At 50.5% G+C, this 14,364-nt stretch overlaps 1 protein-coding gene across 2 annotated transcripts; it reads right to left on the bottom strand.

The window, feature by feature from the left end:
• Positions 1-7,956: 7,956 nt before the first annotated feature.
• On the bottom strand, positions 7,957-13,489 carry LOC122919431. Of its 2 annotated transcripts, none has more exons than XM_044268463.1 (2): positions 11,036-13,489; positions 7,957-10,993 (listed from the first exon to the last, which is right to left on the bottom strand). In XM_044268463.1, exon 2 carries the CDS (start codon positions 10,963-10,965, stop codon positions 9,271-9,273), a length of 1,695 nt encoding a protein of 564 aa, XP_044124398.1. In that variant the 5' UTR covers positions 10,966-10,993; positions 11,036-13,489; the 3' UTR covers positions 7,957-9,270. The 2 variants fall into 2 exon arrangements, with proteins under 2 accessions (XP_044124398.1, XP_044124397.1); XM_044268462.1 differs by having other exon boundaries at positions 7,957-10,996; positions 11,039-13,489.
• Between the last annotated feature and the right edge of the window lie 875 nt (positions 13,490-14,364).

Genomic DNA, 14,364 nt, shown 5'->3' with positions numbered 1-14,364 from the left:
CCCATTAAAACTAAATGTCAGGAGCTAAAGTCATATGGACGAGAGTCTCCACTGAGAACATGGATTTATGAAGGCACGGAGTAAGTAGATGTGATTCATTCCAACTGTAAAAGTCTATGTTCTTGCAGCCACCACTAGGGGGAGCTCAGGAGCTACCTGCATCTACAGCTGGGGGAGCTCATCAGCTACCTGCAGCCACCACTAGGGGGCACTCAGGAGCTACCTGCAGCCACCACTAGGGGGCACTCAGGAGCTACCTGCAGCCACCACTAGGGGGCACTCAGGAGCTACCTGCAGCCACCACTGCCAGGAGCTACCTGCAGCCACCACTAGGGGAGCTCAGGTGTTAACTGCAGCCACCACTAGCAGAAGTATAGGAGCTACCTGCATCCACCACAAAGGGGAGCTTAAGAGCTACCTACAGCCACCACTAGGGGCAGCTCAAGAGCTACCTTCAGCCAACCCTAGGGGGAGCTCAAGAGCTCCCCCTAGATACCAATGAAATAATGTTACTGTCTTATAACCCATGAAAACAAAATGTCAGGAGCTAAAGTCATATGGACAAGAGTCTCCACTGAAAACATAGATTTACACAGGTACGGAATAAGTAGACATGATTTATTCCAACTGTAGAAGTCTACCTGCATCTACTGCTGGGGTAGCTCAGGAGCTACCTGCAGCCATTATTAGGGTGAGCTTAAGAGCTACCTTCAGCCACCACTAGGGGGAGCTCCTGAGCTACCTGCAGCCACTATTAGGGTGAGCTTAAGAGCTTCCTTCAGCCACCCCTAGGGGTTGCTTAAGGCCTCCCCCTAGATTATTTTACTGTCTTATAACCCATTAAAACAAAATGGCAGGAGCTTAAGTCATATGGACGAGAGTCTCCACTAAGAACATAGATTTACACAGGTATGTAATAAGTAGACATGATTTATTCCAACTGTAGAAGTCTATATTCCTGCAGCCACCGCTAGGGGGAGCTCCAGAGCTACCTGCATCTACTGCTGGGGGAGCTCCTCAGCTACCTTCAGCCACCACTAGGGGGAGCTCAAGAGTTACCTGCAGCCACCACTAGGGGAAAGCTCACGAGCTATCTTCAGCCACTATTTAGGGTGAGCTTTAGAGCTACCTTAAGCCACCACTAGGGGCAGCTCAAGCTCTGCTTTCAGCCACTACTTGTCACGTTCGGGTGTGAGAGGGAAACAACACCCCGAACATAGGAGGGAAAGGGTTGAGGCAATAAAGCCTGAAAACTAGGGAAAGGAGATGGACACCTCCTAGTAAAATCCTAATCAAAGTCCTGACTACCTACCAGTATGAACAGACCCCAGAGGTAGGTGAGTTCATACACGCAAATACCTAATGTCCTAACTCACCCTATAGGACCCTGGTACTAATGTCAGGACTGAGAAAACCTGTTCCTCCAAAAGGAAGGACGAACAGGGAAAGAAAACACTTAACTTCAAATGGCTATGGCAGCACCATAGCACCGAGATCCACACACCAGCTATCCACAACTCAAACTGAAGCTATAAACCGCACAGCATAGTGGGAGAAACAATACTAAATAGAGAAGGTTAAAATGACCCTAACAGCCACACCTGGGGAAAGAAGGTGCGGCAAGCACCAGAAACAACACAGACACCATTTGATCAAAACGGAAAACATGTCGGGTCAAACCACGTGTTGCCAGTGTCACCGATCTCCTGCCACCTGTCGCGGGAATGTCCATGACACCACTAAGAGCAGCTCAAGAGCTACCTTCAGCCTCCCCTAGGGGGAACGCAAGAGCTACCTTCAGCCTCCCCTAGGGGGAACGCAAGAGCTACCTTCAGCCTCCCCTAGGGGGAACGCAAGAGCTACCTTCAGCCTCCCCTAGGGGGAACGCATGAGCTACCTTCAGCCACCCCTAGCGGTTGGTCAAGAGCTCCCCCTAGATATCATTTTACTGTCTTCTAACCCATTAAAACAAAATGTCAGGAGCTTAAGTCATATGGACAAGAGTCTCCACTAAGAACATAGATTTACACAGGTATGGAATAAGTAGACATGATTCATTCCAACTGTAGAAGTCTATCTTTCTGCAGCCACCACTAGGGGGAGCTCATGAGCTGCCTGCATCTACTGCTGGGGGAGCTCAGGAGCTACCTGCAGCCACCACTAGGGGGAGCTCACAAGCTACCTGCAGCCACTATTAGGGTGAGCTTAAGAGCTACCTTCAGCCACCACTCGGGGCATCTCAAGAGCAACCTGCAGCCACCCCTAGGGGTTGCTCAAGAGCTCCCCCTACATACAGTTGAAATGATTTTACTGTCTTATAACCCATTAAAACAAAATTCCAGAAGCTTAAGTCATATGGACAAGGGTCTCCACTAAAAACATATACACGAGTGTAACACCCCAGAGTAGTGTTACCACTCCTGCACCCGGCTTCTATCTGTGTCTGCTAACATTAATGTCATCTATGCATTCTGTTCCAGGTTCATCACACTGTGCATTTCTAATGTTTGCAACTGTTTATGTGTAATGTATCTGGTTCCCCAGCAGGTGGCAGCAAACATGGCAGAGCTGCAGTTAGATAGAATGGATATTCCATTCTAACCCCCCTCTGTGGGGAGGTGGGCGAATCCCACTTCCTGCAGGAAGGGTGGGGAACCAGTGAGAGATAGTCTAGCTTATCCCGTGCTAGGGGACAGGTGTGCAGGGCACGTCTCTGCTGTACGTGCCCACGCCAGCCAGAGCACCCTCAGCTATGCTGGCCATAGAGGTCAACGCTTAGAGCCTCAGGAGCCAGGAGGAAAGTTCCCTGGCCTAATCTAGAGACAGGCTATACAAAGAGAAGTGCAGCATACAAGAAGAAGCAAAGTCATACAGTCAGCCTGTCAGTGCAGCGGAGCCAGAGAGAAACAGATGTAGCAGAGTCGAGTTAGCCTGCTGGGACCAAGACAAAGTCTGTAAACCGTTTTGGAGAACGTTTATGCAAAGTAAAGCTGCCGTTAAACTACATACAAGGTCTGGACTAATTTTTCTTGCAAATTCCTCAATTATTCCCCCTATTTATTGCTTCGGAGCCAAAGCCTGGGGCCCAGCCGTATCCAGGTAGGAGCACCATGACACATGTAAAGGGACATTTTAGGCCGCACTATACCACTCGGCATTCCTATACCTGGGTCGTGTTACATAGAGGGCCCTAGGGGGAGGCGCCCGTTGCACAGGGATGGAATAAGTAGACATGATTCATTCCAACTGTAGAAGTCTATCTTCCTGCAGCCACCACTAGGGGGAGCTCATCAGCTACCTGCAGCCATCACTAGGGGAAGCTCACGAGCTACCTGCAGCCATCACTAGGGGGAGCTCATCAGCTACCTGCAGCCATCACTAGGGGGAGCTCATCAGCTACCTACAGCCACCACTAGGGGGAGCTCATCAGCTACCTGCAGCCACCACTAGGGGGAGCTCATCAGCTACCTGCAGCCATCACTAGGGGGAGCTCATCAGCTACCTGCAGCCACCACTAGGGGGAGCTCATCAGCTACCTGCAGCCATCACTAGGGGAAGCTCACGAGCTACCTGCAGCCACTATTAGGGTGAGCTCATCAGCTACCTGCAGCCATCACTAGGGGGAGCTCATCAGCTACCTGCAGCCATCACTAGGGGGAGCTCATCAGCTACCTGCAGCCATCACTAGGGGGAGCTCATCAGCTACCTACAGCCACCACTAGGGGGAGCTCATCAGCTACCTGCAGCCACCACTAGGGGGAGCTCATCAGCTACCTGCAGCCATCACTAGGGGGAGCTCATCAGCTACCTGCAGCCACCACTAGGGGGAGCTCATCAGCTACCTGCAGCCATCACTAGGGGAAGCTCACAAGCTACCTGCAGCCATCACTAGGGGGAGCTCATCAGCTACCTGCAGCCATCACTAGGGGGAGCTCATCAGCTACCTGCAGCCATCACTAGGGGAAGCTCATCAGCTACCTACAGCCATCACTAGGGGAAGCTCACAAGCTACCTGCAGCCATCACTAGGGGGAGCTCATCAGCTACCTGCAGCCATCACTAGGGGGAGCTCATCAGCTACCTGCAGCCATCACTAGGGGGAGCTCACAAGCTACCTGCAGCCATCACTAGGGGAAGCTCATCAGCTACCTGCAGCCATCACTAGGGGGAGCTCATCAGCTACCTGCAGCCATCACTAGGGGAAGCTCACAAGCTACCTGCAGCCATCACTAGGGGAAGCTCATCAGCTACCTGCAGCCATCACTAGGGGGAGCTCATCAGCTACCTGCAGCCATCACTAGGGGGAGCTCATCAGCTACCTGCAGCCATCACTAGGGGAAGCTCATCAGCTACCTGCAGCCATCACTAGGGGGAGCTCATCAGCTACCTGCAGCCATCACTAGGGGGAGCTCATCAGCTACCTGCAGCCATCACTAGGGGAAGCTCATCAGCTACCTGCAGCCATCACTAGGGGGAGCTCATCAGCTACCTGCAGCCATCACTAGGGGAAGCTCATCAGCTACCTGCAGCCATCACTAGGGGGAGCTCATCAGCTACCTGCAGCCATCACTAGGGGGAGCTCATCAGCTACCTGCAGCCATCACTAGGGGAAGCTCATCAGCTACCTGCAGCCATCACTAGGGGGAGCTCATCAGCTACCTGCAGCCATCACTAGGGGGAGCTCATCAGCTACCTGCAGCCATCACTAGGGGGAGCTCATCAGCTACCTGCAGCCATCACTAGGGGGAGCTCATCAGCTACCTGCAGCCATCACTAGGGGGAGCTTATCAGCTACCTGCAGCCATCACTAGGGGAAGCTCACGAGCTACCTGCAGCCACTATTAGGGTGAGCTTAAGACCTAGATTTAACTATGGAATAAATTTTGCGTATATATAAAGTGTGTATTTAAATGCCTGAATAAACGCTTAAAAAGAAACTTTATTTTGGTATTTATTAAGTCTGGAAGGATAGCTCACCCCACAATTGTATGGGTGCAGCCACTGCCTCCACACTTAAGTGTGTTTAAGGGTCCATTCACACGTCCGTAAGTGTTTTGCAAAACACGGACATCTGCAATGTGTGATCCGCAATTTGCGGACCGCACATTACAGACACTATAATAGAAAATGCCTTTTCTTGTCCGCAATTGCGGACAAGAATAGGACATGTTCTATTTTTTTCAGGAACGAAATTGCGGATCCCGAAAAAACGGATCCCGAAAAAACAGATGTGGATTCCGAAAATGCGGATGCGGATCCAGGAAATGTGGATTTGCATCCGTTCCAGCCCCACTGAAAGTGAATGGGTCCGCAAATTGCGGAATGAATGCGGACCCAAATTACGGACGTGTGAATGGACCCTAAATCTGGATATATCAGGATTTATATCCGGCTGAGTTGTCCAAACACACTGAGAATACTTGCTAGATGCTGGATCTGTTTAGAATGTATCGATATCACCAGCTCTATGACCAGTGGCAACTGTAACAATTTGTTGCCACAGTATAGTTCAACTAGCAAGTATAATGGTGATTGGGATAGATAAGTAGCGGGTGATATCCTATCACCATCTCAAACAAAAATGGACTGTCCCTGCCTATTCATGCGTCTGCTCGACGCGTCTCTATATCACTGTAATACCAGTGACATGTCTTCAGGAGCAGAGAGGGCCTCTTTCACACTTGCGTTGTCCGGATCCAGCGTGTACTCCACTTGCCGGAATTACACGCCGGATCCGGAAAAACGCAAGTGAACTGAAAGCATTTGAAGACGGATCCGTCTTCAAAATGCTTTCAGTGTTACTATGGCAGCCAGGACGCTATTAAAGTCCTGGTTGCCATAGTAGTAGCGGGGAGCGGGGGAGCAGTATACTTACCGTCCGTGCGGCTCCCGGAGCGCTCCAGAATGACGTCAGAGCGCCCCATGCGCATTGATGACGTGATCGCATGGCACGTCATCCATGCGCGTGGGGCGCTCTGACATCACTCTGGAGCGCCCCGGGAGCCGCACGGACGGTAAGTATACCGCTCCCCCGCTCCCCGCTACACTTTACCATGGCTGCCAGGACTTTAGCGTCCCGGCAGCCATGGTAACCATTCAGAAAAAGCTAAACGTCGGATCCGGCAATGCGCCGAAACGACGTTTAGCTTAAGGCCGGATCCGGATCAATGCCTTTCAATGGGCATTAATTCCGGATCCGGCCTTGCGGCAAGTCTTCAGGATTTTTGGCCGGAGCAAAAAGCGCAGCATGCTGCGGTATTTTCTCCGGCCAAAAAACGTTCCGGTCCGGAACTGAAGACATCCTGATGCATCCTGAACGGATTTCACTCCATTCAGAATGCATTAGGATAATCCTGATCAGGATTCTTCCGGCATAGAGCCCCGACGACGGAACTGTATGCCGGAAGAAAAGAACGCAGGTGTGAAAGAGCCCTCACAATAAGCGTTAGTGCAGTTCATCTAGTCTATTTCTCAGAACTAGCACTATGCTTGCTGGTAGAGAACGCTGCACGCTCCTGTTTGCGCGCGTGCAGCTTGGCCGCCGATCTCATATTAAGATCGCCACTCCCACTGGGCGGAGCTTCCTCGGCATGCGGTTACGTCACCAAGAGGGGTGAGACGTACTATTGTTCCGCTCTGCCTAATCTCTTCTGCTGACCGCTATCGTGGGTAGACTTTCATGGGCAAGAATTGCCTGCCATATAAGGGGAACACTGAAAATTAGTGCCAACTCCAGAGGTGACTAAAGACAAATATAACCAATACAAAAGTGAATATAGTCACATGGCCAATATCATTTATGGTCCCTTGAAAACACTAGTGATATATAAAATGGCAATGTGATGGTTAGAGGATATAGGGAATCTACCTATGGTATACCACATATATATATATGAGGGTTTTAGATCTGCAGACCCACATACATGCCAAACTGCATATGCGTGCGGTCACCAACATCAACCCATATTACTGAGGTGGTATTTCAGGTTTCCCATATATCTCGATGTCTAGATGGTATAGTGACTCAAATCACTGTCATGATATTCCCATCTCGCGTAGCTGTATAAATTGAAGTTTTGGGAGAAAATCCTTTATATGAAACAGGTGTAGGATATATAGTCATTTAGACCAAATGATCCATTGGGCCTCATTCCTCAGTAACAGATTATCTATATTCCCTCCTCTCGGAGATCCTTTAACATGCTCAATGCCCTGAAAGGATATGCATAGTTTCACTCCTGGGTGACATTCCATGACATGTTGAGCAAGAGGCGTATCATCCTCGCAACAAATTTTCTCCAATGCGTCTCCCGAACTCCCTCTTGGTTTTGCCTACGTGTTAAGGCCGATTCATTGGTCTGTATTTGTGGGAGGGGCACGGTTACCTATATCATGGCACCTCTGCCCCTCCTTCAATGAACGACGTGTCAAACTCTCCCACCCTCAATCTCAGCTTCACACCAAGGGGATGGCCTCCTTCAGCTATCCCTTCAACGTCGTGGTTTTGGCATAACTCTAACCGCTTTAGCTAGCCAGCAGATAGGAATCCTTCTTTTGTGAGTGCCCGACCACAAATATTGTTTTTGGCAAATACACTCACATAAAGAATTATTAGGACCACCATACTAATACGGTGTTGGACCCCCTTTTGCCTTCATTCTACGTGGCATTGATTCCACAAGGTGCTGATGGCATCTTTAGAAATGTTGGCCCATACTGATAGGATGGCATCTTGCAGTTGATGGAGATTTGAGGGACGCACATCCAGGGCACGAAGCTCCCGTTCCACCACATCCCAAAGATGCTCTATTGGGTTGAGATCTGGTGACTGTGGGGCCATTTTCGGACAGTGAACTCATTGTCATGTTCAAGAAACCAATTATGGGATTTTACTAAAGTATGACGTAAAGTCATGATTTTATTAAAGACACGGAGGCGAGTATTGCTTTAACCTTTCTTTACTTCTACCATAGCAGCAAAGAGAGAAAATGGTATACAAAAAAGAAACCATGGTAACAGACTCCTCCCCCTTATCCCAGTATATCCTTCCTTGTCTGTCTGAGCTCTTCCTCTTTCTTTGTGTCTCAAACAGCGCTGGTCAACCGGAACAACAGACGCCGAAACCACCGGGTAACGAAAAAACCCCTTGAACTCGTCGGCTTGGACCGCCACAACTGGACCTCCGACCGGAACTGTGTAACTCTAAAACATGAAGCCGTAAGCCTCTCAACCTAGGAAAAAAGGAAATAAGAGAAAAACCTTCTAAGAGCATAATCCAGTGCATTAGAAACATAGGATCCACTAGTTGGAAACACAGTAACAACTTTAAAATTCTGACCATACGGTAAATCAACAAAACATACTTACGTCAAAACCCAAAGGGCGGGTCCAGGGAGGGCAATACTCGCCTCCGTGTCTTTAATAAAATCATGACTTTACGTCATTCTTTAGTAAAATCCCATAATTTTATAACAAGACACGGAGGCTCCTATTGCTTGTTTAAAGCTGAGCCACTATAGAATCAAAAGCATGCGAAGCCGGTCGGAAATAAAACTCCCGGAAAGTGGAAGATCTGGACCAATCCGCCAATCTCATAACATCCTCCAAACGAGCCCCAGATAACGTCATGGACGTAGCTGTCGCACTGCGGACCGAATGTGCCGTGAAGATAGACGTATCAATCCCGGAAAGGGATAGAATCCACTTGACCCAGCGAGATAACGTAACACTGGTAACCGGAGCAAACGGGCTGCGAAACGAAATGAATAAGTGGGGGAGAGAAAGAGACCGCAGTGGACGGGTTCTGTCCTCATACTCGCGTAAGCACGCTACAGGACATAGCTGTGGAGAAGTCGGAAAACGGGGGTAAGAGACCGACCGGATACTGGTTTTCGTGCGACGGGAAATGTTAAAGTGGACCCCCTCCGGGGTGAAGGATCTGGCGTCCCAATCCAAAGCACGCACATCCGAAACTCTCTTACAGGAGATTAAACAGAATAAAGTGACCAATTTGGCCGATAACTGACGTAACGACAATAGCTCATTTGAGGGCCAACTGACTAGAAATTGCAAGACATCCGACACATCCCAGGTAGACGAAAACCGTGGCCGAGGTGGTCGGGCCAAACGTGAACCCTTGAGTAAACGACAGACCAGGGGGTGTTGACCCGCTGGACGGCCGTCGAAACCGTTGTGTCTGGAGGAAATTGCTGACCTAAAGACATTGATGGTGCGGTAAGCCTTCCCTGCCTCAAAAAGTGAGGATAAAAGGCTAAGATGGAATTGACAGGGGCCGCAACGGGATCCAGAGTCCGGTCGACGCACCAGCGAGACCAAGAACCCCAGGCGGCTCGATAAGCCCGTCTCGTCCCGGGCGCCCAAGCGCAGTCCAATAAGAACCTAGCTGTTCCTGAAAGTCCAGCGCCTCCTCCTGGACTCCCGATATCTTGCAAGCTAGGAGGCGTAGCGACCCGTTCTGCAGGAGTGGGTGAACTTCTCCTGCAGGCCCTTGGAGTAGTGACACCTGAGTGGGAAGGAGAAACGGAAAGTCCACTAGAAGTTCCAGGATTTGAGGGAACCAGGACTGGGTTCTCCAAAACGGAACAATCAGAACCAGGTTCGCCAACTGCTGACGAACCTGAAGGAGCACTCGTGGGATGAGCGCGAAGGGAGGGAATGCGTACATCAACGCTCCTCCCCAATGTTGAAGCAGAGCGTCCACTGCCTCCGCCAAGGGATCCGGCCTCCAGCTGAAAAACCTGGGCAGTTGGGTATTCAAACGGGAAGCGAATAGGTCGACTGCAAAGGGACCCCACAGAGAAGAAATAGCAGAAAAAACCGTCTCGTCTAACTTCCAGTCGCTGGAGTCCGATATGTAGCGAGAACTCCAGTCCGCCAGAGTGTTGTGAAGGCCTGGAAGGTACTCGGCCACCACAGAGATGTTCCTGTCGAGACAGAATTCCCAAAAATCCTTCGCCAAATGGGTCAGAACCACCGACCGTGTGCCACCCATACAATTGACGTACCTGACCGCAGATATATTGTCCATGCGGAGCCTGATGGCTGAGCTGACCACACCATTGGCAAAACTGCGAATGGCAAACGACCCTGCTAGGAGTTCCAGGGCGTTGATGTGAAGATGGGATTCTTCTGGAGACCATGGACCGCCCGTGGACACACCACTGCAATGTGCTCCCCATCCGTGCAGGCTCGCATCGGATTCTATGATCAGATCCGGTTGGGGACCCACGATCGCTCTGCCATTCCACACTGACAGGTTGTGGATCCACCATCTCATCTCGTCCGTCGTCTCTGCATCTAATGAGACCAAATCTGCGTAAGAGGCCCCCGACCGAAGGTGAGCAATTTTGAGGCGCTGCAACGCACGATAATGGAGGGGGGCTGGGAAAATGGCCTGTATTGAGGAGGCCAGAAGTCCGATTATCCTTGCCAAATGCCGCAACGACATCTGAGGTAGGCGTAGAGCATGCTTCAACTCCTTGCGGATAGCCTTGACTTTCGAGAGTGGAAGACTGAGGGATAATTCTTCCGAGTTCACCTGGAAACCCAAGAACTCTATGGATCTGGAGGGGGTCAAACAGGATTTCTCCTGGTTGACAATGAACCCCAAGTCGGAAACGAGCGTCACCGTCAAGTGGAGGTGTCTCAACAAGAGAGCCCGTGATTGGGCCATGATCAAAATATCGTCCAGGTAGACGATCAGACGAACACCTCTGCTGCGAAGCCAAGCCACCACTGGGCGCATGATCTTGGTAAAGCACCAGGGGGCGGAGGACAGGCCGAACGGAAGGCAGGTGAAGCGCCAGGCCTGACCGTTCCACAGGAACCGCAGCAGGTCTCTTGAAGAGGGGGACACTGGGACCGTGAGATAGGCGTCTTGGAGATCTATCTTGGCCAACCAATCGCCTGGAAGGAGCAGATCCCTCAAAAGATGGATGCCCTCCATCTTGAAATGTCGGTATTGTACAAAATTGTTCAGGGTTTTCAAATTGATCACCGGGCGCATCTGGCCCCCTTTCTTTTGCACCAGGAAAATACTGCTGATGACACCCCCACGATTCTCCGGTGCGCGTTCGATCGCGCCTTTCTGCAGAAGATCCGACAATTCCCTCTGAAATTGGGACCGTGCCGCATAGGACAGTGGTACCGTAGGGGGGGCTGGGATGGAGCTTGGATCGGTAATCAGATCTATTGTGAACCCCTGCACAGTAGAAAGGACCCATTGGTCTGAGGTTATGCCTGACCACACATGAGAAAAGAATCAGAGTCTGCCCCCGACTAAATGGTCTAAAAAAGGAGGGGGACGAAGAACATAACTTACCGAATGGTCGACGGGAGCCTGGATTCCCTCGGAAACCTCGTGACCTGAAGGGAGCGCCTCGTGAGGGAAAAAAGGACGGCTGATGTCTCTGATCCTGGAGGGATGCTCTATAATTAAAGGAGCCTCTGCCGGAACCTCTGGCATGAAAGTTGGAACGGCCGGACAGTCGGCCCCTAGCACTGCCGGCCCTGTTGGAAAAACGCCCTTGAAAGACTCGACGCATCGAAGTCTGGGCTTTATCAAGAGCCGTAAAAGCTCCTACATATTTCCCTAGCTCTTTAATAAAAGAGTCGCCAAAGAGCAACCCCTGGGCGTCCTTGCCCGCTTCAGTCAATGCCAAGTTCGAGAGCTTTGGCTCGATCTTAATTAGTATTGCCTTCCGCCTTTCAATGGCGAGCGAGGTATTGGTATTACCCGCTACGCATATGGCTCGCTGGGCCCAACCTCTCAATTCTATAGGGTCTACCTGGCTACCTGCCGCGATAGCGGACTCAGCCAAATCGAAAATCTTTGCTAAAGGACCTGTAATGTCCAGTAGCTTGTCTTGGACAGCCTTCAAGGCCGCGTCTAGCCCTTTACGGGGGTTAAACCCCGTCTTCGCCAGAAACTGGACCATCTTTGGATCCACTGATGGCGTCTCGCACACTTTGTGTGGTATTAAAGGACGAGGGCACTCCGCCCGCAACTTATTACGCGATTCCTTACTAAGCGGATTGCGTATGCGAGCCTCCATATACTGCGCCACATGTGTGGCGGGCATCCATTCCGCGGAGCGGGGATGATGCAGCTCCTCGGGGTTAAACAGCGGTTCCCCAGACGGATCCAATAAGAGATCCTCTGCTGATCCCTGTTGTAGTAACGGGGCTTCCGGGTCTAGATTACGAACCGGATCCACAGCAATATCCGCCAAATCGTCCTCCACCTCATCCGTCAATTCATAGACGTTGTCATGAGTCTCCTCCTCTGACTCCCTATCAGAGTCTGACCTAGGCTCAGGTAGAGACCTGGCAGTCTTCCATGCCCGCGTTTTTTCTGCCTGGCGGGTACAAGCTCGTTTACGCGACTGAAGCGCGTTGTCTTGGGATGGGGATGGCCCATCAATCTGAGGTGTTCTGGAGACAATAGGAGGTGGTCCTGGAGGTGGGACCAAAACCTGGGTAGTAGTAGCAGGGCGCGCCATAAGGGCCTGAGATATAGACTGGGTCAATGCAGATGACATCGAACCCATGGCGGTTATAATGGCATTAGATATGGATCTTTGCAGTGCCACCTCATGGTCGTCCGGGTGGATCACCTCGGACCTCCTATCCTGCGCAGGGGAACCCTGATCTACTTGGGGGGCTTCACTAGGGGCCACAGAGGCAACGGAATTCTTTCTGACAGACATGGTGAAGTAGCAAAAGGCAGGGGTTAGTCACCCCGACCGGAGCAGCAAAAATAGCACTAGAGGAGAAAAAGAGAAAAGGGGATAATAAAGCCAGGAATCATAGCCAGCTAGTGGGTAGACGAAATGGAATAAAACAGAACTTACAAGGCTCAAGAGCAGTGGAAAAAGACCGCCAGGAGATGCGCTGTGCAGAGCGGGATGTCCGGTGTGTGCAGAGCGGGGAAACGCACAGGGACGGCGAAATCTCGCGAGATCTCGCCGTCAGTAGCAGCCGAATGCGAAAAAATGCGAAAAAAATGCGAAAAAATGCGAAAAAACGCGCGCGAAATCTCGAACTCGCGAGACTTCGGGCGGGAAGGAGAGGAAGAAGAAGCAGAAAGCGCGTGCAATGGCGGCGCAGTCTGAGGTAACGAGGGACAAGGATGACAGGGCAGAGAAACGGATCACACGGGGGGAAAAGCGGGGAAGCCGCAAAAACTGTTATAAGGACAAACACCTAGGCAGAACGGCCACAGAAGTACCTGAACGAAAAAACATATACATATATATACGTACCCTAGATAAATAAATATATATATATACAGGAGAGAAATATGTATCTACGATAAGAGTCTAATCAGAATCTAATAAAGAAACCGAACGAACCGATAATCCAAGCACATAAAAATACAAATATACCAGACCCTGAGCAATGCCACAGAGCTGGAGAGTACTTATCTGCCTGGTAGCAGCAAAGAAAGAGGAAGAGCTCAGACAGACAAGGAAGGATATACTGGGATAAGGGGGAGGAGTCTGTTACCATGGTTTCTTTTTTGTATACCATTTTCTCTCTTTGCTGCTATGGTAGAAGTAAAGAAAGGTTAAAGCAATAGGAGCCTCCGTGTCTTGTTATAAAATTTGAAATGATTGGAGCTTTGTGACATGGTGCATTATCCTGCTGGAAGTAGCCATCAGAGGATGGGTACATGGTGGTCATGAAGGGATGGACATGGTCAGAAACAATGCTCAGGTAGCCCGTGGCATTTAAACGATGGCCAATTGGCACTAAGGGGCCTAAAGTGTGCCCAGAAAACACCCCCCACACCATTATACCACCACCACCAGCCTGCACAGTGGTAACAAGGCATGATGGATACAGGTTCTCATTCTGTTTACCCCAAATTCGGACTCTACCGTTTGAATGTCTCAACAGAAATCGGGACTCATCAGACCAGGCAACATTTTTCCAGTCTTCAACAGTCCAATTTTGGTGAGCTCGTGCAAATTGTAGCCTCTTTTTCCTATTTGTAGTGGACACGAGTGGTACCCGGTGGGGTCTTCTGCTGTTGTAGACCATCCGCCTCAAGGTTGTGCGTGTTGTGGCTTCACAAATGCTTTGCTGCATACCTCGGTTGTAACGAGTGGTTATTTCAGTCAACGTTGCTCTTCCATCAGCTTGAATCAGTCGGCCCATTCTCCTCTGACCTCCGGCATCAACAAGGCATTTTTGCCCACAGGACGGCCGCATGCTGGAGGTTTCTCCCTTTTCACACCATTCTTTGTAAACCCTAGAAATGGTTGCGCGTGAAAATCCCAGTAACTGAGCAGATTGTGAAATACTCAGACCGACCCGTCTGGCACCAACAACCATGCCACGC

Source organism: Bufo gargarizans, chromosome 9 (assembly GCF_014858855.1).
Source record: "Bufo gargarizans isolate SCDJY-AF-19 chromosome 9, ASM1485885v1, whole genome shotgun sequence".
NCBI classification, from domain to species: domain Eukaryota; kingdom Metazoa; phylum Chordata; class Amphibia; order Anura; family Bufonidae; genus Bufo; species Bufo gargarizans.
The sequence above is the reverse complement of the archived record's forward strand: the minus strand, read 5'-3'. Positions and strand labels throughout refer to the sequence as shown.